At 37.5% G+C, this 26,691-nt stretch overlaps 1 protein-coding gene across 1 annotated transcript in view; it reads left to right on the top strand.

Moving 5' to 3' along the window:
- Positions 1-26,691, top strand: part of LOC128734569 (ATP-binding cassette subfamily G member 4) — a 77,443-nt gene that overhangs the window by 39,242 nt on the left and 11,510 nt on the right. The window contains exons 2-4 of the mRNA XM_053828833.1: positions 9,778-9,884; positions 25,355-25,704; positions 25,967-26,096. Of these exons, the coding sequence (XP_053684808.1) occupies positions 25,644-25,704; positions 25,967-26,096 (191 nt within the window). The 5' untranslated portion in view covers positions 9,778-9,884; positions 25,355-25,643. The remainder of the gene's footprint in view (positions 1-9,777; positions 9,885-25,354; positions 25,705-25,966; positions 26,097-26,691) is intronic.

The following is a 26,691-nucleotide window of genomic DNA, read 5'->3' as shown; positions in this document are numbered from 1 at the left end:
GCTGGATAGGAAGCTGCTCTATAGGTCCTTTTTACACTTCATTGAACTTCATTACTACTTCTAAAACCATATTCATCACGCAAGACAAGTTTGCACGGCGAAGTTATGTAGGTATCTAGAAACCGGAGGTCTATGCTGGAAGAAGTGTGTTACACTCAAAATATTGTGCACATAACCAATTGTAAATTTCCATATGAAAATCCATATGATTATCAAGTGCCACATATAAGCACAATCCGCCCAGCAGTGCACATAAAAATTATACGCCTATGAATAGTATATGCAATTTTTCGCGCACACATAAATTATAACTGTTTGGCACATAAAGTTCATTTAGTGGGCACACTGCAAAAATCTATGTGTGGGACACATAGAAACTATATGAAAGGTTTTCTCAGTATATATTGTGCTTTGCAGCTGTACCTGGATTAATCCAGATTATTTTCTCTAATGCCAATGTATATGACAAAACAAAACAGCAACATTGCAGTTGTCACTCTTTCTCTTTCTCACTCACAGCATTCGCATTGTAGCACTTTTTGTACCAGTCGCACTTTTAGACTGCGGTGTCCAGTTAGATGCAAAATGCGGGACATTTCCGTGGAATCATGTAAGCGACATTGCTTATAGATCCACCCAACCCCTTTTGGTCCTTCACGAACAGCGTTGACATGAAAGTTGCTAGGTAGATAAATTCGATTCTGTAGTAATTCTACTTGCATACAATGGGAAACCCTTGAGGTGATGGTGGCTAACCCCAGACATACATACACATTGTATCATTTACTTAAAGCTTAGCGATTTTAGTAATTTAGGAATAATGCTTAAAATTACTTTTCGTGTACCGCCCAGTTAGCTTCGAGGTAAGATGCTGGTTGAATTTATGTACAATACAGATGCACCTTACTAGGCTATTAGAAATTACATTGTTTTAGCGGTACTAATCTGGAGTCGCAACCTGAATTGCAGTGACGCTCGGCTGCGCATGCTCGTGAACCGTCAATGGCGAAGAAACGTTAACTTAGTGTGGTCTGTGTGCTGTACTCATTCGTGAAAATAAGAAGAGTTTTTCAAATCTTACTTTTGTTATGTTCTGTTTCATTTGCTATGCATTCCAATTGTTATTTCGTTAGAAAATGTAGGTATACACGTAGGTGATATCCTTCGCAGACAATAAATTAAAGTCCAAAGATTCTCAAACTTAAAAAATTCTTAATTTCTTAATTCTTAATTTAAAAAAAAAATAGAACGGTTGAGGTAACAAACCATGTATTTATTTTGTTTTACACGTCATCACGCACTTCACTGTTTAAAAAAAATTACATTCCCTTTAATTAAATCAGATTTATTTACGAAGCAACTATTGATTTTTCTGCGGATATTCCGAGAATGGTGCATCATAATGTAAATAGGGTACGAGAGGATATTTTCAGCCCATTAAGCGGTAGCCTAAACAATGTTCAGGAATTACGTTGAAACTATATTCATTCGAGACAAGATTTTTATACCAGTTGATAGAATAATATTTACTGAATATCGGCGTGTATTTCGGTCTTAGTGAAACGCTGCTGAATTTGAGTTATTGTCGCGAGAAATGATGAAGTCGCTGCGGCTAAATTGGGCCCATTTTCTATAGTGGTGTCTATGTTTTTTAAATCCGACCGGCCGAAATAGCCTACACAGGGATTAGATGCTTTTCAAAAACAGATCAAAAGAGAGACCGATGGATAACGTGTCGGTATTGCCTAGATACCGGCTCATTGAAGATAACTAGTTTTGCAGTGACAACAGCTTGCCGCTGGTACTAGTGTATCATAGAATCGTACTCGTAATTGCATATACTTTAGCACCAGAAGCAAGTGGTTGTCACTCAGATACTAATTATGTCAACACCATAGAAGAGTTTCAGGAGCAACTGCATCACACCTTGGTAGTAGTGTAAATAAAGCACCATATGCTGAAATTAAAAGCAAAATGCTGCAGATTGCTAGTGAATCGAAACTGATTTATATTTTCATTTCAGAGGGGAATTTTTGTGTTCTTCCATGATGAAAAGAAATAGAATTGTTCTGTGGCATCATATTCACAGCTGTTTAGTTACTAGAATAAGTAAACGTGATCATAATTGCGTGTTTTCCAAATCATCAACAAGAGCGGATACGCGTAAGCGATTGCTGCTGGTTTTTTCAGCTTGATTAGGTGCCAGTGGCAAAACAGTGGTTTTGATGTTAATTGAATAAAATTTAGCAAATTACTTACATTTTTATGTAAATAGTTATAACACATTAAAGCTTATGAGTGCTACATTCGTTTAGGTGTTGTTATATAGCGGCAACGTTTTTATTTGAGAAAGCACAGCGAAAAAATGTGATGTAGGCCGAATTTAGTAGCGTGCTGGAAATACCCTCCCGTACCCTAGTACGAATATGTTCTGATGCGCAAAAGTAGCGACTCCAGAATTAAATGCATTAAAAAACGAAAAATGCCATCCGCTAACACAGAGAATGTTGTAGAACCAGTTCCCACAAGCCCACTTGAAATTGCATGCAGCTTTATAGCTGGCCCAGCTGGCGGCAAGCGGCAAGTGTCTATGCATTTCTTGATAGAAAAAAAACCTATGTTGAGTTGTTTTAATGTCTCGGCCAACATTACGACATAATGATTTTCTTGGTGGGCTACGTACTCGCAATGTTTTGCTGTGCGCGAATTGTGTGCAGCTAAACATCGTTGATAGGTTGGTCATATGTTTACCGTTGTACGTTGGTAATTTTTTATATATTCCCATTTAGAAATTTAGACTTGGGACGGTTATTCAAATAACTTAATTTCGCAGTTTTATATAGAGTACGCAGGTTTCAAAATTTCAAAGTAAATGAAAATGATTCAAATTATCAAGGCACTACTGTAACATGAACAGTTATAACGGATGAACCGGTTTCTTAGATTCGAATGGAGATCCTAAGTAAAGAGTTGTTCTAAGCAAAAGTGCTTTGAAGATAGTTTGTAAAATTTCAATCTAATTATACTCAAAATGTAGACGTTTTGTCATTACATGGACTGACAATTAGTTTATCTAGTAAAATGGATGTTAACTCTATTATCTTTATCTTTGCCGGTCTTGATCAAATTGCAAACGTCGCAGTGTGGTGAATTGGTAGCGTTGCAGCTGCCATTGAGTGGATAATTTCTTACTGCGGGGTTTCTGCTTCATCTTGATTGCCAGTGGTGCCCGGCAAGAACTGTAAATTCTAAGACTCCGATTGATGTTTTCTAAAGGAAACACGAAAGAATCGTGCACGAACTTTTAAGCCTACAGGTTGGATTCGAAAACCCACCCGATCCAAGGTCAGATGTATTGAGAAACATAAGATTGGTTCTTTTAGATTTTTAATTGGTTAGTAGGTTTATGCTCTTGATGATAATTTACTTCGATACCAGTAGAGTTTGTTTTTTACCTTATTCTTTTTATACTTGTGTAGAAAAAGGCAGTTTCAAGTCTTTGAAACTTTTTGTTGCGATGCAATCAAAGACAGCACGAAAGGAATCATCCACCATCGCCGGTCTGACGTCCAATGAATAATTCTTACTGCGAAGGCTCTTTGTTTGCCCTTCACCATATAAAATAAAATAAATCATTATCGACAATTTACGAGATATACTTATCGGATTCAACACATGTGTCTGACAATAAATAAACAGTTTATTAGATCATGTTCATTCCTTTACAATATTAGCATATTAAGATACACAGCTCAAGCAAGTGGGTGTTTGTTCATAAGTTGTTTCTTGCCCATATCAATGCAATAGATTGGCAAAAAAGTTGGCTGACATCAAGGAATGCAATTTTGTTAGAAGCAACTTTGATGCGCTTCAGATTTCTCTACTCACAATTGACTGGGAATCGACTGCGGGACAAACTGGCTTTTATTATCGCAAATAAACCGTAAACCTTTTAATTTGTTGTTTTAATTTGACGAAATTGTCTATTGTGGGGAGTTGCATATGAGGTATATTGCCATAGCCATTAAATCCCAAGTAGCTCAGCTCAGCTTCACAGTCAAACACACACACACTCACATACACACACACACACACACACACTCACATACACACAAACACACACACACACACTCACATACACACACATACACACACACTCATACACACACACTCACATACACACACATACACACACACTCATACACACACACTCATACTCACACACACTCATACACACACACACACACACACACACACACACACACACACACACACACACACACACACACACACACACACACACACACACACACACACACACACACACACACACACACACACACACACACACACACACACACACACACACACACACACACACACACACACACACACACACACACACACACACACACACACACACACACACACACACACACACATACACACACGTACACACACATACACACACATACACACACATACACACACATACACACACACACATACACACACATACACACACATACACACACACACACACATTTTATCTGCAAATCGCTCTTCAAGTGTTTTCAACTCGACTCCGGTTAGCTAGATACAGGTAGAAAAACCACTTCGTTACGTCTCCAGAAATGTGATAAACTTTTGTAGCTTTAGTTTCTTTTGACAAAGATGTACTTGAGTTGAGGCAATAAAAAAGTTGAAACCCTCTACATCAACTGGTCCAGCCGGTATTCCCGCAGTTATATTGAAAAGATGTACGATTATGCGATCTGTTCTTCCAGGAATAATATTCAACCAGGTTTTGTCTGAAGCAATATGTCCTGTTTTTGGGAAAAAATCAGTTATTATTCCTTTGAACACAGAAAAAGGCAAGCAACACGATGTAATTAATTATAGAGGAATTACTTCTCTCTGCGCGAATTGGAAACTATCATTTAATAAACGAAAAATATTTTTTGAAACGGTGGTTCTACAATTGATGAACGGTAGGGATAAGCTATGAAAATTTTTTGGAATGGAGGGGAAAGAGTAGGAGTCACAACGACTACTTGATAAGCTTAGCTACCAATTACCCCCCCCCCCCCCTCACCTTTCCGCTCTTTCCCCTCCATTACAAAAAGTTTCCCCTACCGTCCTTTCATCAATTGCAAAACCACCGTTTCTAAAAATATATTTTTACCTTTGTTATACTATATAACAAAGGTTTAGAAATTGGTCGAAAAACACGAAATTGATCCGAGGCCCGTAGGGCCGAATCACATATACCAATCGATAGAGCTCGACGAACTGAGCAATGTCTGTGTGTGTGTGTGTATGTGTGTATGTGTGTATGTGTGTATGTGTGTATGTGCAGCTCATTTTCTATCGCCTGTTTCTCGAAGATGGCTGAACCGATTTGATCGCTTTTACTTTTGTTTGAAAGGTATTATTGTCTAGTATATCACTATTGAATTGCTTTGCGGTCCGACGTTTCGTTTAAAAGTTATAAGCAAAAATGTGAAAACTACGTGACACGCGTTTCTCCTGAACTACGCAACCAATTTTAACGATCTTAGTACCAAACGAAAGCTCTTGGTGTTACTAAACTTTTTACCAAGTTTTATTGAAAACGGACAAGCAGTTTAAAAGTTAGCCTTAAAAACCATTTTTGATAAGGTTCAAATGATCGCCTGTTTCTCAGAGATGGCCAAGCCGATTTATGCGCTATTAGTTTTATTTGGCAGGTAATATAGCCGGATAGATCACTATTGAATGGTTTTTGGATTGGACGTTTAATTTGAAAGTTATGAGCAATCGTATACACCACACCAAAATTAACAATAATTTACAATGATTTTAACCAAGATAATTTACCTAATTTCAATTATTTTAATATCAAACGAGAGGTTTTGACACTACGAATATATATGCAAAATTTCAGAAGAATTGGTTTTACCGGTCAAAAGATATCAATCCTCAAACGCTCGCGCCAACTTTTGCAACACAGTTACTCGCGCGCACAATAACCCAAAACCAAAGAAAACGTGTGCACTAGAGTTTTGACTAGGAAAACTTGTTTTTAAGTTTATCGAACCTTTGGAAGAGTTTCTTGAAATTGAATGCTCTATCATCTGGTGCAATTTAAATTTGGGTTAATCCCCCTAAAAGTGAAAAAAAATTTTTTTTCAGTTTCAATATAACACATTGATATGTTCTGCAAAGTTTTAGAGCCTATTATTACAAGAAATTTTGCTGAAGACTGTAACCTGAGATAGAAGCGAAGACAGAGAAATCTTATTTATTGTTTCTGTATTTGTAAAATCAGTTTTTCTATTTTAGCTCTTTTTGTAATTGTTGTATGACTTTTTCATGTGTTACAAAGTTATACAAATAGTAAAAATACACAACTTTGCTGAAAATAGTATACCTCTATGTTTGCTTGTTTAGGAACTGTAGAAGTTTGATTATAAAATACCCTGATTTTAACCCCGAATTACTCGACTACCAACTGACGGATACATTTTAAACATTTTACATTTGCTGATAGTTTTGCTACATACAGACATCATTTTTCCATATGAAGTAACGTGAAAAAATTCCAGTTTGGGGCCAATAGCGGTACACCCACGGTTGCCAGTATGCCAGATAAATCTGGATTTTGCCAGATTTTTGATTGCGCGCCAGACCAACAGACAAAGCTTAAAACCTTCCAGATATTTGGCACTGTGCCAGATTTTCGATTATCCGTCTTGCAAAAAGGTCATCACTTCTAATTTTGGACAAAATTTTGCATCTACGGGGAGCAAAACGAGCAAGATTTTTTCAGGAAAACGCCTCCCCGTCGGACTAATTTACCACCAGATTTTTGCCAGACACTTTTATTCGTGTTCGCCAGATTTTTGGGAAAACCAGGCAACCTTGGGTACACCTCACATGCTGCTTGCTTCGTTTCTGTGCTCTCGGTTTATGCTGATCTATTTTCCTAACAATTTAAAGTATTATTGCATTGAATAATTCAGACATTTTGCTGAACATTTTTTTGAAGAATATACGTTAGTTGAACTCCGATTGGTAAATATGGCATTCAAAAACCTACACATGTTATTCAGTATACAACAGCGTGAGTAACCGAAGGTTAATAAAAATTGATGAAATTTTTTCAAGAAAACCTTATTGATGCATAGTTATGCATAGTTCAAAAACCTATAAACTAGACCTTTACTACGCAATGTATATGTTAAAGAATAATATTTCTTCTTACAACTTACTTTTACTTGCACTTACCCACATTAGTAACAACTTACTCAGCAATTTCATAAGAAAAAGAACTATCAAAATTTGTAAGTGCTACTATTTTGTTCAAATTTTGTAAGCTTATTCAATTTCCAAAATTTTTATGTAAACCAACGCACAATGCAACGTTAACTAATAGATGAATTATGTTCCGAAGACGTGTCGATTTCTATCTCAAATAGTAAGTAAGACCGTATAACAAAGGTTCCTTTCACCAATAGGTGGATTAAATCAGGTTTTTTGTTTAGATTATAGTCACTTTAACCAGTTTTGGGTCATTCGTGACTTCTGCGGGGTTGGGATTTGAACCCGGGTCCTCGGCGTGAGAGGTGTGAATGCTAACCACTACGCCGGGACTGACCCCTCTAAAAATATTAATATATATGCTTGACCGCATTTCAAGGTCAAGACTAAAAAACAAACACGAGGTTGGAAAAATAGATGTTTCATTGTCGAAAGTAAAAAGTTTTCAAAGATTTTCTTTTGGCAATACATCATATTCACCGGTCTTTAGAACGCTATAATTCCAAATTTTGAAACACAACTATTAGACAAAATTTATTTAAAAGTTGTTATTCAAAGTATTTTAAAACGCTTTGCCGATTATGTAAACCCTTTTTTTATTCTATACTAGCTGACCCGACAAACTTCGTATTGCCACAAATTAACCTGTGTTGTACATAAATCATGAATCTCGGATGATCTTTGTCACAATCTCGAGTTTTGCAAGCCCCCCAATGGGCGGCGCTTCCGACGGCGGGTCACCGGCAACACTCGCGACCGTCTCGTCCTGAATGATCTAGTGTTACTATAGATAGTTTTTGTGGACTTGTATTGACTAATGTTTTATGGAAGAGTCTCGAATTTCTCGAGTTCGATTAGTTTTTGAGTTTCGCAAAAATTTCTGTTTTATTTGTATGAGAGTCCATATCCCCCTACCACAGGGGTGAGGTCTCTAACTATCGTAAAATAAATTCAAGACTCCAAAATCTCCCACATGCCAAATTTGGTTCCATTTGCTTGATTAGTTCTCAAGTTATAAGGAAATTTGAATTTCATTTGTATGGGAGCTCCCCTCTTAAAAGGGGAAGGGGTCGTAATTCACCATAGAAAAAATTTCTGCCATCTAAAACTCCCACATGCCAAATTTGGTTCCATTTGATTGATTAGTTCTCGAGATAAGAGGAAATTTGAATTTCATTTGTATAGGAGCCCCCCCTCCTAAAGTGGGTAGGGGTCCCAATTCATCATAGAAAAAATTTTTGTCTCCAAAAACACCCACGTACCAAATTTGGTTCCATTTGCTTGATTAGTTCTCGAGTTATGAGGAAATTTGTATTTCGTTTGTATAGGAGCCCCCCCCTCTTGAAGTTGGGAGGGGTCCTAATTCACCATAGAAAATATTCTTGCCCTCGAAAACTTTCATATGCCAAATTTGGTTTCATTTGCTTGAATAGCTCTCGAGTTATGAGGAAATTTGTATTTCATTTGTATAGGAGCCTCCCCTCCTAAAGTGAGGAGGGGTCCTAGTTCATCATAGAAAAAATTTTTGTCTCCAAAAACACCCACATGTCAAATTTGGTTCCATTTACTTGATTAGTTCTCGAGTTATGAGGAAATTTGTATTTCGTTTGTATAGGAGCCCCCCCTCTTAAAGTGGGGAGGGGTTCTAACTCACCATAGAAAATATTCATGCCTTAGAAAACTTTCACATGCCAAATTTGGTTCCATTTGCTTGATTAATTCTCGAGTTATGAGGAAATTTGCATTTCATTTGTATAGGAGCCCCCCTTCCTAAAGTGGGGAGGGGTCCCAATTCATCATAGAAAAAAAATTTATCTCCAAAAACACCCACGTGCCAAATTTTGTTCCATTTGCTTGATTAGTTCTTGAGTTATGAGGAAATTTGTATTTAGTTTGTATAGGAGCCCCCCACATTAAAGTTGGGAGGGCTCCTTATTCACCATAGAAAATATTCTTGCCCTCGAAAACTTTCACATGCCAAATTTTGTTCCATTTTCTTGATTAGTTCTTCAGTTATGAGGAAATTTGTATTTCATGTGTATAGGATCCCCCCTCCTAAAACGGGGAGGGGTCCCAATTCATCATAGAAAAAATTTTTGTCTCCAAAAACACCCAAATGCCAAATTTGGTTCCATTTGCTTAATTACTTCTCGAGTTATGAGGAAAATTGTGTTTCTTTGGTACAGGAGCCCCCCCTCTTAAAGTGAGGAGGGGTCCTAATTTACTATGGAAAGTATTCTTGCCCTCGAAAACCTTCACATGCCAAATTTGGTTCCATTTGCTTGATTAGTTCTCGAGTTATGAGGAAATTTGTATGGAAGCCCCCCCTTTTAAAGAGGACATCGTAGAAACAAACAGATCAAGTCAATAATTTTTTTTCGTGTGAATATCCAGTTGAGGAATGGTCTGCAGTCAATCTATCATACTTAATATAAAATGTCTATTAAAATATTTTTGTCTTTTTCCTCTTTACAGGTTTCAGATTTCAGAGAATAACAACAATTTGCTGAATAATTTGTAATGCTGTTTGCTTGAATTGTATTTGGATGATAAAAACTCTTCAACTTCACAAAATATTACGTGTGAGTATGTGTAGCATAAGAAAAAGTAATTACTGGCTTTTCCTATTTTGCAAAACATTATTGAAGGCGCCCTAATCTTGTATATTTCTTTGTGGATATCCGAGTGGTAGTTCGAAGAATAAGTTTTCCACTTCTGTTGGGTACTCTTACCACTGGGTCCAGTGTTTTGAACTATTGTGGTATGCCCTGTTTATTACTTTTACTGTACGCTTCAAGCTGACCTATCACTTCTTGAGGAAATGATAGGGTGGTAGCTGGAGCGAGACAAATGCCAATCAGAGGTGACTTGGTTTTTGAACCTTGTTACTCTGATCGGCGACACAGACTATATCTCCCCTTTTTGAGATATTGCAGTCTGCGTGCTATTTGTGCTCCACAATTGCAGAGCAAGTGTTCCGAGGTTAAATATCATCTTGTACGAAATCGAAATTCCGAACATGATATGTCCTATCACAATACTGGTAAGCGTGCTAATATCTGTCTTAGACTCAGCAACTTTTGAGTAACCTTAATACTCGACGTCATGACTGTTCGGCTCTCCCATTGCTTCAGCTCACTCTTCAGAGTTGGAGCCACCTCGTCTGTCGACTCACTACGAGTCGGTGAGGATAGACGAGGAACAGGGCTGGGTGTTCCTCCCCTATTCTCCTCTCCACCTCCTTCGTTTCTTTGTTTTACGGTAGAGAGAGCATGCTCGGTAAGAAATGGCCCACTGCATCAGACCGGCTTGATGCAGCAAGGACAAATTACTGTGGAGGCCACCCTGGTACTTCACAGGCTCCGTTGCGGCAGAGAATTCATAGAACCTCCTCCACCAATCATCCCTCGGCACGGGTCGCGTCACACCTTGGGTTAGGGGTTTATCCATTCAAGTCTTTACGTGATAGCCATGGATTACGGCTATTCTCCTTTTAGAGGCTTTGGACCCTCTGCTTTGGTTCTAGTAGTCATACCTTCTACAGAGAACCGTTATTGCAGGCGGCGAGTTCACACTCAGCATTCGCATGAGTGCCTCCTTCCCTGTCCGTATACGACCCTAGTTTCCACCGGTTGTCCGAATTCCACTAAGGAACGTATCCTGGATGGTACTACGAGGAGGTAGGGATAGGAGTTGCTGAAATAAGAGGATGTGGACCTCCGTGGAATCTGTTTTACAGATGTATTATTCAACCATTTAGTACCCAAGAATAAGTTGGGCATTGCTATACCACAGCATGGGTGATTTCATATCATGTGACCGTATCGGCCGGTTGCAAACAATTCAAATTAGCGTTGAAGGTTGACTACCACATACTTCTAATTTTAAAAATGCCATTTGTATTTAAACTTTAACGGCAAACATTTTAAGAATTACAAATCGGAAATCGGAGCGCGTTTTAAATTTCAAAGTTCAAATCTGTTAACAAGGTTTGATTGCACATCAAAAATCTCATTTAAAATAAGTATATGTATCACTAAACCTATCCGTAAAATGAAGTCTGAATATCTAAAAAACTGTGTGACAGATTTGTCAACCTGCACAATACTGAGGAAAAGTAAATGTGTAGTTTATATTTTTTTTAATATTTTCCCGTATGTTTGAAATGGAATTACGCATAAAATATCACAGAAGAAAAATAAAAACACAAAAATATAGATCTTTAGCATGTAGTTTGATAGTGTATTTTCTTTTTTATTTTCATCTTCTGGTTAAATAATTGTTGATTTCCTACACTATTAAATGAATTTACCTATCCAACATATTGGATTTAATTAAAACTAGGTTAAAACTACTCAAAATGCCCCTAAAGTGTACAAACTTGAGTAGAAGTAGAAAATTTTGAGTAGAAAATATAAGTTCAACTTTAAGTTCTTTAAAAGTGTGTTCACAAATATACCTCCTTTTCATACGCCCATCGAACATTGAAAATAGCTGACCGACATAGCGCATCACTAGAGTGACTATATACAGAGCGACGACATGTCATCCCAAATGTATGCAATGCGAATTTTCTTTCTCTTTCCTGCATACGCTTTGGATTGGTAGTCTGCTCGATTGGAATGACACTGACAGATAATTGTCATTCCAATTTTGACATTGTCGCCACTCTATATATAGTCACTCGACGCATCACAACATGTATCAACCACACCTGATTGTTTCCGTCGAAGATGTGGAAAGAGCACTTTTGTCAGTAGATTCCTCAAATGGTGCCGGCCTTGATAGTTAGCCACCCTCGTTCACGTCCCTACGTCCCTCGCTTCGTTCGTGTCAATAATCTTCAATTGGTCACTAGTGGCGTATTGCCAACGGTGTGGAAGTTAGTATCAATTACCCCAATACACAAGGCTGGAAATATCCACGATATTGAAAACTATTGCGGAATTTCAATTTTAAATTGTCTCCCTAAGGTTCTTGAAAAGATAGTCTACGCTGTTATGTACCATGCAGTGCGGCCAATAATTTATGAACATCAAGACGGTTTTATGAACAAAAGCTTTTCAACCACGAATTTCATAGTATTCATCAACTCGCTAATCAAGAGTATTCTATATAGGAGAAGACAGGTTGATGTAGTATACATTGACTTTAGCAAAGCAGTCAACAAAATTCCACACGCACTCGCAGTTGAAAACCTGATGTGCTTGGGCTTACTAAGCTAGACGACACAGTGGATCCAATCTTATCTTACTGAACGCTCCGCTTTTGTCAGTATTGTCAAAGGTGTTAATTCGATTTGTTTCGAAATACCATCTGCCGCAAGTATCGTTCCTCTTTTACGAGAAAAAATTAGCCGATACATTTCAACTACAAACTTAATGTAATTCCAATTCACCGAGTGGAACAAGTCAAAGATCTCGATGTGTTGCTTGATGTTAAGCTACACGTTTCATTAATTGTTACCAAAGCTTCTAGACAACTAGTGTTGATTATGCGAATGACACGTGACTTCAATAGCATTGAATGTTTGGTAGCGCTCTACGGGTCACTGGTTCGAGTGTCCCTAAAATAGTGTTCTGTAGTATGGATCCCTCACTACAATAAAGCTATCTACCGCATCAAAATCATCCAGCGTCGCTTCTTTTCCTACGCTCTTCGAAGGCTTCCATGGCGACAGCCAATGAACAATACTCGATACTTTTCGTCGGACTAATTACAGTGCCAATAGCGCTATCTCTGGTCTACAGCATTCGTTCAAACGAGTTTCGGCAGTATTCGATTTTAATTTATCACAACGAGTGCTACCTGCCACGTTCGAGTTTTGTCTCTATTTTTCGACGATTTATGCATTAGATATTGAGATCCATTAGGGCAAGTTTTGCCTGTTGGTAATAATAAATAAAGTAAATCTGGCGTGCCCCAAGGCAGCCATCTACGGCTGCCGATCACTGCTAAGGTCTTCGCAATACTTGGATTCGTGAAAAGAAACCCCAGCGCGTTCCAGGATATATACGCGCTTGAATCGTTACACTGTACACTTGTCCACATCATTCTGGAGTACGCCGTTGTTGTGTGGGCACCATATTATGCTGTGCATGCACGAGTACGGTTTTCAGGACAAGCTGTCGCGGCTGATCAAAGTTATATAGGAGCGAGAGATGTGTTGCGTGCACGTTTCGGGGACACTCTCGGGTTCTTTCGTTTCGCGTAAAGGGTTGCGGCAAGGGATGAACTATCGTGTATGTTATTCAATATCGCTATTGAAGGTGTGATCCAGTGAGCGGCCATCGAAACGAGAGGAACGATCTTCAGCCAGAATAGCCAACTCGTAGCCTTCGCAGATAAACTCTAGATCATTACTGGAAACTTTGGGACGGCGGAGACAATCTACACCAGACTAAAAACGGAGGATAGGGTCACAAATAAATGCGCTGAAAGCCAAATATATGGTAGCAAGAGGCCCCAGAGAAAGCAACGCTTGCCTCCTTACTATTAACGGGATGAACTGGAAGTAGTAGATAAATTCGTTTATTTGGGATATGGTCACCGTTTATAATAATACGAGTAAGGAGATTCAACGACGCATTCACGATGGAAATCAAGCCTACTTTTTCCTCCGCAAGACGCTTCGATCAAGAAGCGATCGCCACCGCACAAAGCTGGCGATGTCGAAAACGCTAATCAAACGGGTAGTCCTCTACGGACTTAAGACAGCAACTTTGCCTACGGAAGACATACGTGCACATAGTTGCACGAGTTATAGCCACTACTCGAAGAGATTTCCATCGTACACCTGGCGAAACTTTTTTCTTGCTTCTGTGCCAACCTGGCGAAAGTTGGGAGACTACGACGGACCGACCACATCGCAAGGATGCCAGACGACTGTGTAGTGGAATCCGTTCTGTTCAAGAACCCCACCGGCACCAGGAATAGAGGCGCCCAACGTGGCTCGGCCAGGTTGAAGCCGACTTGCGTGCGTCAAGACGCGCAACGAATTGGCGACGGGGAGGACCGACTACAACAGAGAGGAATTCTGGATACGGCAAGAGCCACCCCGGCTCTCGGCTGGTAAAGTAAGTAATATCAACAGGGTAGAGGCCATTCAAAAGATTTTCTTTGAGATATGCTCTTAAACCCCAAGATTTGTGCCTGTCTGCAAAACTACTCAGGATCTGAGTCTGTACACTTTAAGGACTTTTTAGCCGTATTACCAAGTTTTAGCTCAATCGAATCTTTTTGTACGTAATTTTTTTAAGAGTGTAGACAAATCTGGACGTACATAAAACACCGGATTCTCTATGACATCCCTAGGGAATAATCAATTGACGGCTCATTGAAATGTGTAACTCAATGTGATGTAATGCAATGCAAATATAGTAATGATTAACGTCGCTTGGGGTGCACCACGGTTTTACAGTTGACTTCCCATCACGCGATAATTGTGTACGCAAGTGTGCAGTTTATTACAATGGCAAGCAACTTAATGATCGTCTCCGTCCGCAGTCAATCTAGTCGCGGTGTGATGATTTTCAGTTTTCTCGCTTTTAATATAACAACAGATATTATCTAATGTATATGAATGCCACACAGTAATAGCAGCATTTATTACGAAAGCGATCGGAATTCTCTAGCAACTGCAACTAGAGCATGAATAAAAACATAGTGATATGATCTGTTCGTGAACAATTCATGTTTCCTTCCAATGAAACAAGGTCACGCCGAAGGTTTGATAACAGATTATAAAGGAATATGTTCTGTATCAGTTTATTCAAACATCCTAGTAATTAGGTGTGTTCAAAGTATTAAAGGCTTAATCTAGATAAGCTTACTTAACATCGATTACTTTTTTAATATTATTTACTAAAGTCCGATTAGTAGCAGGTCTAACGAATAAAGCCTAGAGAATCTAAATAATGGTTATTAACAGTAAACAATGTCTGCATGTACTACATAAAAAACCATAATTTGTTAACTTACATAGACAAATATTATGGACATGCTAGATTTACATATGGTGGTTGGAAAACAGCATGACAGGCTTGAATTTATTATAGCTGAAAATAAAAATCAGGCTGAAACGAGCCAATATAGTCTCTAAGTTGATAAACATTTCCTCTTACCAGCTTGAATGTATTTTTCGTTCCTAAGTTTATAAACTGAACAAACAATAGAAAATAAAAAAAACTATACTGTCTGTCCAATATTTCGTAAACCCTTGTAGAAATTTTTGAACCGTTCTGAAACTGTACGTTATTTTTGATAAACTCCTTTTCTCGGTGAATCACGATGAAAAATTAAATGCTAATTAATAGAGCGTGTAGTTCTTGCGCTTCAGGTTTGTAACCTAATGCTGGATAAATTATTCTTGGGGAATCCTAGCCGTAATTACAACTGGACTAATAACCAGTCTGGTAATCTGTTGGATTTTTGCTCGAAAAAGTCCAGCAATTTGGTACATGCATCCGATTTTACTATATAAACACAGTCACCCCAAGAAACATATTTGTTGCACAATAGCTTAACAAGTGCACTATGGTCGAAAAAGCAAACATTCAAAACAAAAATCAATATCTCGAAAACTATTTGCTCTACAGATTTTATATGTTCAGAAGATTTCGTTTATAAGTTCACTTTTGCTCGCTACAAAAATTTTAACTTTTTATTCTTGTGATATAGAGCAATATTTCCTACCACAAAGTTGTAGATAATTTAATTTCTTTGAAAAAACGAAAATTGTATCTCGTCTGGGTATTTTTCTAGATTGCGTCAGGGTGGGTCTTGAAAAATTAGTTTTTTTGTTCTAACGTTTTGATTTGAAAACCAATTCGATAACTGTGTTCGGATGACTTTTAGGACGTAAAATGATATATTTTTTGCAGCCACTAGGTAGTTGCTAACTATTGTCTGAAGAAAGTTATAGAAGTTTTTGTTCAAAAATATTATAGTTTTCCACGACATCTCATACTTCCGTTGGTACATATTTTCAAAATCAGGATGCATGGTCTAAAAGTACGTATCTGAATCTACAAAATCCATGTAATGACATTTTTCCACTCTTCTCCTGTTCTGTATGCATTGTGCATTGAAAAAGTGAGTATTTTTACATTTATATGACAGCTTTCACGCCAGCTACTCTTAAACAAAAATGCGTTCTTAGAATGAGACGCACTAGGACACGTGCTCTATGTACTATCTATTTAATATTTATTGTCATCTAAAAAGTAGGATACAGGTTACTGGTACAGTTTAACGGCATTATTAGAGAAACTGAGTCATTAAAACATAAACAGCAGTTAGTAACAGTACACACTAAAGAAGATTAGTAGTACGAATTAGTAGTACTAATCGAAGTTTCGGTTTTTAAAAAATATCCAATTCGACTAGTCACATATAAACTTAATCAGGGACTATTCATATACTACGTATATGTATAAATTCGTAGCCCACATATTGTTAATTTTGAATTAAAAAATTGGTGTATGCAGTTATCGTTCGTGCTTGTCAAGTAAGATGACTCGTCTAGATTGAATTGCACAAAAATCCTATCAGATAATGCGATAATTTTCAATATCTGTTGAGAAATTACTGTTCACAATTTGAGAGTTTTATTTCATCCTCGTAATTTTTTATAAAACGTAGTCCCAGCAAACAAATTAAAAAAACTCCACGTGAAACGTTTTGCAATAAACCTGGTCTCGTGAGTTTTCCTTGAATTGATCTCACGTTGACTGATTTCGACCGTTGTTGGTTTCGTTCCCATTGAACCGACGTCGAACGCGCGTCTCCGATGCCACCAATATTGCATTCGCGCTATGCCGTCGCCATCGTGCCAAAATTCTACAATAGAAAACTCGAGCCATTACCCCATCGCCATCGGAGCCATCGTAAACTGATTCATTCACTTAGAGCCACACCGATCGGTACGGTCGGTCTTCCCGAACGGTCACAATATCCACAGAAATGTAACGAGGCAATGATAGTTGGGGGTAGTCGGTAACGGAAGGGTCGGTTTCAATAGGTAGTTTAATAACAGTGCAAAATAAATCGAAGGTGGGAAATTTTAGTAAAATGCTCAATAAGTGTTTTCTTGACACTAATTAATACGTGTGCTGACCCTGAGGCGTGTGTTGGAGAAATCTCATTGTTTCTGAACAGTGACAATTCCATGAATCACAACTTGTGGAAAATCACTATGCATTAGGCTCTCGTAAGTCAATGTCATTAAAGCTATTTGTAAAAAATCTATAAGTAATGAGTGCAATCAATTCATGTACCAGGTTAAGATATGAATTACGAAAAATATCAGGCGACTACAGTCCTTAAAGAATAAAGTCCTAGGTCATACATAAAACAAAGGGAACTGAGGTGATCTAGGTCAAACAGAGGTTTTCAAAGAAAGGCTAAAAAGGGGTCCCGCAGTTTTAAGATCGCAAACTGACAACAGCTATAGGGCTGGGTTCAGGAGATCCGGGACTCAAGCCTGCAGTTACCTACTTATGGCGGTCATAAACTTAAATTGAAAGCTTCACTTCAAGCTCCTTCAAGCATCGAATAGATCATCAATCGTGTTTTTACTAACTAAGCTGAGTATATGTGCTCCTCTGTTCAGCAACCGTAAAATAAAGCGGCAGGCACGAACGCCATAAAAAAGCAAGAAAAACTTTCTTGTAGGCATTCCGTTCACCGCCGCCAACCTGTTCACGTTCGAGTAACTACAGACCCACCGCTATAGAGCCCAAGTTCAAGTCGTAAGCAGGCAACCCGCAGCTGCTGCAATGGTTGTTGATTGATCTTGAACTTAAACTTGAACTTATGGACGCATCTTTTTAATACGAATCGCGCAGTTAATAAGTATCGCAGTACAAAGTATTGTAAAAACTAACAACAACAAATAAAAAATTGGTTAGGAAATATAATTTTTCAGAAGAACAGATTTATGGCACTTTTGATTTATTTTAAATCAAAAACAAATGTGGCGGTAAATGAAAAGAATAATATAATTACAGCTGAAATGTTAAACTATTGCGAGTACTTTCTGTTCGGCATTATTTCAGTTAACTTTCTATTTTAAAAATATATGCCTAGGCAATCCGGAAACTTTGAACGGACACAAATTGGACTGAATTTTATAAATTGTAAATTTCAGTTTAACCTGCATACATTTTGCAGATTGGCCCTTTTGAAAAGTTGGTGCCGATTTATCCGATTACCGATTAATCCGTGAGCGTTGTCTGCACTAAGCGATTAATTCAACTTTTCGTGCAAGTAGTATTCGATTAAAAAACACTCGAATATTTCTTTTATTCCATTAATTCTAATTAATTCCATTAATCGAACGATTGTGAACGATTAACAGGCTTTATTCGGGAATTATTCACAATCATAAGATTCCCTTTGAATTATTCGATTAATTAATTTAATCGTGCTGGAAGTATTTGATTGAAAATTATTCCAATATTTTTTTTGTTACAGTAATATTCCGATTTTGTTAGCCCCATGTTGAATTTAGAGCTGGCAAAATGGAGAAACTGAAAAAATCGGGAATTTTTTTTTCGAAATTCAAGACTTAAGACCTTGCAATATCGCGGACTGTTAGAACTGTTTAATTTCTGGTAGAAATTAAATTTTATCTCTCAATTGATCAACCAAGCGCAAGCTAATCAATCGGGCACAGGTGTACTGATTTGGACCCCCGTACAATGTACAATGGACCCCCGTTCGTTTGAACCGTTTGAACGACTCCTCATGCAAACTAACGGGGTTAGCTTTTAATTTGAACAACTGGTAACCCTAAATATGCTGGAACTTGTGTGAACTGGCTACCCTGCACTTTGTTATTGTTTTGATGGTTTGATACTGTTGGTAGTTGCAAGTGAATATTTCATTCTCCGATCGGATTTCTACCATAATCGTTGGGAAAACGCAAAGTGAAACAGTTTGAACACGCAAGTTCAGTACAAACGAATCGTGTTTATGTGCATTGTCTGCATAAGCAAATGATGTCATATTGAGAATGACATTCGATCCATTTTTAATTTGCACGTCGTGCAAACCAACGGGGTTCAAATTAGAAAGTGTTCAGATTAAAAACTTGTATTTCATTTGTATGGGAGCCCCCTCCTAAACAGGGGAGGGGTCCTAATTCATAAGAAAAAAATCTTGCCTCCTGAAACCCCCACATGTCAAATTTGGGTCCATTTGTTTGATTAGTTCTCGAGATAAAAGGAAATTTGTGTTTCATTTGTATCGGAGCCTCCCCTCTTAGGGAAGGGGGATCTCTAACTATCATAAGAACCTTCCCCTACCCCTATATGCAAGTTTGCACGCCGATCGGTTTTCGATTCTACAAGGAAAATAGCAACAGACAGACAGAAATCAATTTTTACAGGTATAGAAGATTTAAAAAAAAGTGGTGTTAAATGAAAAAAAAAATAGTTCCAGCTAAAATGTTAAACTATTGCGAGTATTTTCTGTTCGGCATTATTCAACGGCATTAGTTAACTTTCTATTTTAAACATATGTACCTATTTACTAGGCGATCCGGCAAACTTCGTACGGCCACAAATTGGACTCAATGTTATAAATTGTAAATTTCAGTTGAACTAAGAGAGCTGCTGCTTTTTAGAAAAACAAGCGTTCTCAAGGTATAAGTTAAGATTTGCAGGGTTTTGAAGAGTCCAGCGTTTGGTATAGTCGATAAAAGACCTGCTCAAAGGTTCTATAATGTTTCCAGGGTGATGTTTTCCTAAAAACATCCATTTGTTTCCATTGCTATTGATTGAACCTGTTGTTATAATCAACACAAAATATGTGCTAGAGTAAGCGAAAACTTGCACAGGATTGAAAAACTAAATCCCTTACCCTAGTGATGTCCGAAATTTTCATTTATTCGATTACCAATCAATCGGTGCCTGCACTAATCGATTAATTCAAGTATTCGTGCTAGTAGTATTCGATTAAAAAATACTCGAATATTTCTTTTAATTCCTTTAATTCCAATTAATTACATTAATCGAACGATTATAAATGATTAACGAGCATTATTCGAGGATAATTCACAGTCATAAGATTTCATTTGAACTATTCGAATTCAATTGAATTGGACATGAATTCAATTACTCGTGCTGGTTCATCCAAAAATGCCGTTACAAAATCAGATCACTATTAAAGCACAACGGGCAACTCTATAATTAAAATGAAACACAATTCGTGAGCAATTATGCAGTAATGCAGTATTGTAACGCTATATAGTTGAACGTGTAGTTGAATCCAATTCCTGCGAGCCGTTATGTTGAACCATTGTTTAATAGCTCAAAAATACGATTATGGTCAGTTTGTTCTGCCATGCCCAATACGATAGAGCTACTAGTGAAACTATCATAAAAAATAGTTACGTTATACCAACCATAACGCTTTATTGTTTGACATATAGTTGCAGATTTGCTTAATTATATCTACTCTGCCTTCCCAGAGTCAACTAACATCGTTTATGAATCTTCAGAATGTGAACAAACAGTTTGCTCCCTCATAAGCCATGTTAATGGACTTTCTTTTTGGGTCCTCTTGGTTTAATCCTTTCCAGTTTTATTTTAAAGCTTTACCGATATAAATATTATGTAATTAAGCTGAAAATATTCGGTAGTACATCTAAAAAATGTATCAAGATAGGAAGTTTTGTTTTGAAACACTTTATTTATATTAGATCCCACTTACCCCAGGTGCTTTGAAATGCCACCCTTATTTCGACCCATATATTTAACACCGTTTGTCAAATTATAGAACTATTTTTCAGGTGTAACTTGTTAATATAATAGGTGTAACTTGTTAATATATACCTAGTGTCAGAAAAACATGTACTTTTACGAAAGCTTGCGACCAAACTATCATACATAGAAAGGTGCGTCCAACTTGCAACGCAAATTGCAAAATGACGTCGAAATTAAAAGTTAAATTTTGGCGTTTTGAAAGCCAATTATAATTAAACTATAATTTTAATGTATGCGTTGGATTTGTATCTTCCATTTCTAGAAAGGTTAGGTTGGATAAAATGAGGTCGAAGAGAATTATGAGTCGTTCCCACTTACCCCGTATTCCCACTTGCCCCGGGGTACCTTATATTTTACTTTATTATTATTATATATTACTAGCTGACCCGACAAACTTCGTATTGCCACAAATTAACCTGTGTTGTACATAAATCATGAATCTCGGATGATCTTTGTCACAATCTCGAGTTTTGCAAGTTTCTGAGGAGTTCAACCTTAGATGATTCATTTTGGCAGTTACGTAACTATGAAAGCATCCCAGGTAACCAATAAGCATCACCAATGCTATTCAAATGCAGGCCAATAATATACAGCTGGCAAAATATACAACTACTTTACTGATAACCTTCTTATAGTGCTGACAATGCTAATTTACAGCTAATTACCGACACGAAGAATTTGAATACAATTTTGGATGCCAATTTACAACACCTATGCAGTCAAAAAGCTAATATACAACAACGTGCATTATAAAACGCCTGATACGCTGATTTGCTGCTTATGTTAATGCTTATTAGTTACCAGGAATGGGTAGTTTAATATACAAATTTGCAATTTTCCCTCACACTAAAGTAGAAAACAGCTCCCCTGTCCCCTCATTGCATAGCCAGAAAGTGGATAGTAATTCACCATGATTGTGCAACATTTCGCCGAATATCATTTTGCGAAAAACCTTAAGCGGAATGTACCATTTCACGGAAAAATTTTTTGTGGGAAGTACTATTTCGCGATCCTCTTCTTACTCGCTGTCGCTCGTTCCAGGAAACCCAGGTAGACCTAGGAAAACAAATAAACCTAGACAGTAGTGATTTCTGCGGGGAGTTGCCACTGGAGTCCCCCCAGTGGGCGGCGCTTCCGACGGCGGGTCACCGGCAACACTCGCGGCCGTCTCGTCCTGAATGATCTAGTGTTACTATAGATAGTTTTTGTGGTCTTATTATTGACTAATGTTTTATGGAAGAGTCTCGAATTTCTCGAGTTCGATTAGCTTTTGAGTTTCGCAAAAAATTCTGTTTTATTTCTGTTTTATTTTATGAGAGTCCATATCCCCCTACCACGGGGGTGAGAGGTCTCTATCATAAAATAAATTCGCCAAATTTGGTTCCATTTGCTTGATTAGTTCTCGAAATAAGAGGAAATTTGCATTTCATTTGTATGGAAGCCCACCCTCTTAAAGGGGAGATGGGTCATAACTCGCTTTCTAAAGAGGAGAGGGGTCTCAATTCACCATAGAAAAAAATCTTGCCTCCAAAACCACTTACGTGTCAAATTTGATTCCATTTGGTTGATTAATTCTTGAGTTATGAGGAAATTTGTATTATCATTTGTATAGGAGCCGCCCCCCTCCTAAAGTGGATAGGGGTCCTAATTCACCATAGAAAATATTCTTGCCTACAAAAACACCCACATGCTAAATTTGGTTCCATTTGCTTGGTTAGTTCTAGAGTTATGAGGAAATTTGTATTTCGTTATATTTCCCTCCTAAAAAGGTCCTAATTCATCATAGAAATAATAGTTGCCTCCAAAAACACCCACATGCCAAATATGGTTCCATTTGCTTGATTAGTTCTCGAATTATGAGGAAATTTGTATTTAATTTGTGTAGAAGTCCCCCTCTTAAAGTGGGGAGGGGTCCTAATTCACCATAGAAAATATTTTTGTCTCCAAAAACCTCCACATGCCAAATTTGGTTCCATTTGCTTGATTAGTTCTCGAGTTATGAGGAAATTTGTATTTCGTTTGTATAGGAGCCCCCCTCTCAAAGTGGGTAGTAGTCCTAATTCACCATAGAAAATATTCTTGTCCTCGAAAACCTTCACATGCCAAATTTGGTTCCATTTGCTTGATTAGTTCTCGAGTTATGCAGAAATTTGTGTTTCATTTGTATGGGAGCCCCCCTCTTAGTAGGGGGAGGGGTCTCTAACCATCACTAAAACCTTTCCTGGCCCCAAAAACCTCTACATGCAAATTTTCACGCCGATTGGTTTAGTAGTTTTTGATTCTATAAGGAACATCCCGAAAGAAATCCATTTTTATCCGTGTTTGATTGGAGGAAATATGCACCTTCCACATATTTGGCACCATTTTGATTTAAGACTCATTTTTAAGAAGGGCATATTTATTGTCATGTGTATTATGTTTAATAGTCTTTTAAACATGTGTATTATCTCGAAAACTATCGATTGTTAAAAAATTGTTGTTGTTGCTATTAGTTTTTATTAAAACTTTTTAAACGCAAGTCGTTCATTCGAGTCCTGTTCAAAAATTATGTCAAATGAAAAGTTGAAAAAATTGATTTCCAAAAATGAAAAAATATGCACTGAAAATCTTTTACCAGTTTTTAAAAAATTTGAAAATTAAAATATCAAAAATATATCATTCTTGAAAATTTTAAGATTTTTTGGAAAAACCTTTTAAAAGTTATTCTGAGATGATTCAACTTCCATGACGGACATCGTAGAACGACTTTTTTCTAACCAGGGATTTTTTAAATAATATATGAATTTTTAATACAAATAACAGTTCTTTATGTCATTTACAACAAAATTGGTCATAATAATTATTTTTAAACACGTCTTTATCATTTTTGATATTTTGATGTTAAGTTTTATTTTCAAAACTAGTAAAAGATTTTTTTAGTACATATTTTTTCATGTTTAGAAATCAATTTTCTACGAATTTTCCTTTGACATAATTTCTGAACAATCGATAGTTTTGAGATTCAATCTTTCAAACATAATTCACATGTACATAAATACGGTCTTGAATTAAAATAATGCCAAAACCTATGGAAGGTGCATATTTCCTCCTATCAAATACGTTGGTAAAGTTTCATCAGAGAGAGAATCAGAAATCAGAGCGGTAGGTACGTTTCAGATTTCAGTTTTTTTGGGAAACGATTTGGCGTGGAATGATGCATAACAAATCCGGACCATCATACTCTGCAGTAATCAGGTTTACGATCAACACAGTTTGCGATGGTCTTCGACGCTGATCTAATGTTTTTATGCCCAACAGACGATGATCGTCTTGTTCCTACTAAATTTTCAGCAAACACCGTCGTCGCTAGATAACTGTTTCGGCATTCTTGCAACATGCCCTGCCCATCGCATTCGTTCAGCCACCTTTTGCATGCTGAATACCCACAGAGCTGCACGAATTCATTTCCTGTACACCACCGAAGATCGTTCTTAGCACTCGTTTTTCGAATTTTCCGAGCGCTAACAGGTCCCGAACATTGTCCCCTTTTCGTGGCCGTAGAAAATAAGTGTAGAGAATACATTTTGTACGTGTGCTTAGTTTGACCGACCGCTATGGCTTGTGGAACCCACAGTAAGCACAACTTTCGCCGATAATACGCGTTCGGGTATCATAAAGTCACATTGATGTTATTATCCACCGAACCCACCGTCATTACCTCGCACTTATCGACTATCAATTAAGTACTACCTGACTAGTACAGTTTATACAATTTTTAAATCTATACTCTTCTGGACAGCACAAAATTGACACGAGACCTGGTGTATAAAATAATCATTATTTTAATTAAAAAACTGAAATAATTACGATCGTCATTATCGATATAACAATGAAACTATCTATAGATAGCTGGATTAAATAGAATTAAATTTTTTACGGTTCCCTCGAGATTACTGTTAAACAATGTATTCTTGTAGTATGTAATACAGTTTTCTATACTATATCACTAAAAGTGGTATTGTGCAATAACGGTGAAAAAAGGACATTAGAGATGACTGACTAAACGTTTTTTGCATTAATTAACTGGGAAATGTTGCTTCATGCCGGAACCGCGATAGTAGTCATCAGTCTAGGAACTTTTTATTCCAATTAATTGAAAAAGTCATAGGCGGTGCTGGAGCTGGGCTCGACTCACTTGATTGATGACGCAAATAATTACACCGAAGTCATAAGTGAAGCCGCACCATAAGCAAATTCACGGCATGAAACTGAAGTTAGTTTCGTTTTGTTGTTTATAATTGCAGCATGCCAGAGAGCAGCACCAGCAGTTGACAAAGAGAAAGGTGAATCCATTGCGAGAAGCGAGACAACCATCGAAAGTTGAACTAAATGTCTGATACAAAATCATTCCGAGACGAGAGTACCAAACCGTTGCAGAGAAAGGTTTATTGACGTCGGTCCAAGGCACCGCAACACATTGCCCTTTCATACCGGTTGAAGGTGCAGTAAAGCAGAGCTTGTCAAAGTAAAAAGTACTTCAAGGCTGCACTTGCTGGTTTTTCTACTACACGCTGTGCATTCTCGGTGCCAAGAATGGCGAAAGACGTGGAGTTCCAAGAGATAGTGTATACGGTCAATGTCCGGAGGAGTTTCAGTGAGTATATATTGAGACCCACTATTTGTCGTTGGTATGCTAAAGCGATTCAATTACATCGTGCACGCTTCAACCAATAAAATTATCGGCAATTTAAACCTCATATGGAGCTGACGAGCACACCGACGACAATATCATTAAATATGTATCTCGCTTGAGAAGCGTTGCGATGTTCACACACCTTTCCGTAAATACAAGAACTGAAAAAGATCAAATCTCTTATATACCTCTCATTTGACCTGCTTTCACCTTTCATTTCCAGTTAGCGAAAGCCGAAAACGAACTATTGTGAAGGGAGTGAGTGGCGTTTTTCGGCATGGACAATTATCAGCTATAATGGGTCCTTCGGGTGCTGGCAAAAGCAGTCTACTGAACGCCATTTCCGGCTACCGGTAAGTTTAATATACGCACCTTTACTAAATATAGTTAGTCCACAACGCGATCATATGTGAGTAAATAAAATTTTCCATTTTATTCACCGCGCGAAACGGTCGATGCAAAATGCATGTCGATCTTTACTGCGTATGCGCTGTGTATTTAAGGGATTTGTACCTTAGTAGACTGTAGCTGTATGCTACAGCTGTTGTAGATTTAGTGTAGTGCTGAATACTATTTCCATATTTTATAGTACATAATGAAATAGTGCAAATTAACAGTAGATTAATGGCTGTTAGATATACAACATGACGGAAGATGAACCTCGTGCTTAGAACATTGACCGCCGCCTCGGGCTGATTCGTTGTTACGGCTGGATCATTTGCATATATCTATCGCTTACTAGACATCTTTAAGCTGCTCAATCATAGCTGCAGGTCAAAGCAGTGGCTTGTATATGAATTAAGCCGTTTGCTTACTCATTATCAATGCGGAGAACCAGACATTTATCTAGTAATCGACATAGATCTAGTGATTGATCTATTTTATATTTTAGCCTACTTCTAAATTCAGCCTATGTAGGGTAGGGAACCTATTTTAAGCAGTATTAGT

Source organism: Sabethes cyaneus, chromosome 2 (genome assembly GCF_943734655.1).
Source record: "Sabethes cyaneus chromosome 2, idSabCyanKW18_F2, whole genome shotgun sequence".
NCBI lineage: Eukaryota > Metazoa > Arthropoda > Insecta > Diptera > Culicidae > Sabethes > Sabethes cyaneus.
This window is presented reverse-complemented; position numbering and strand designations above follow the sequence as displayed.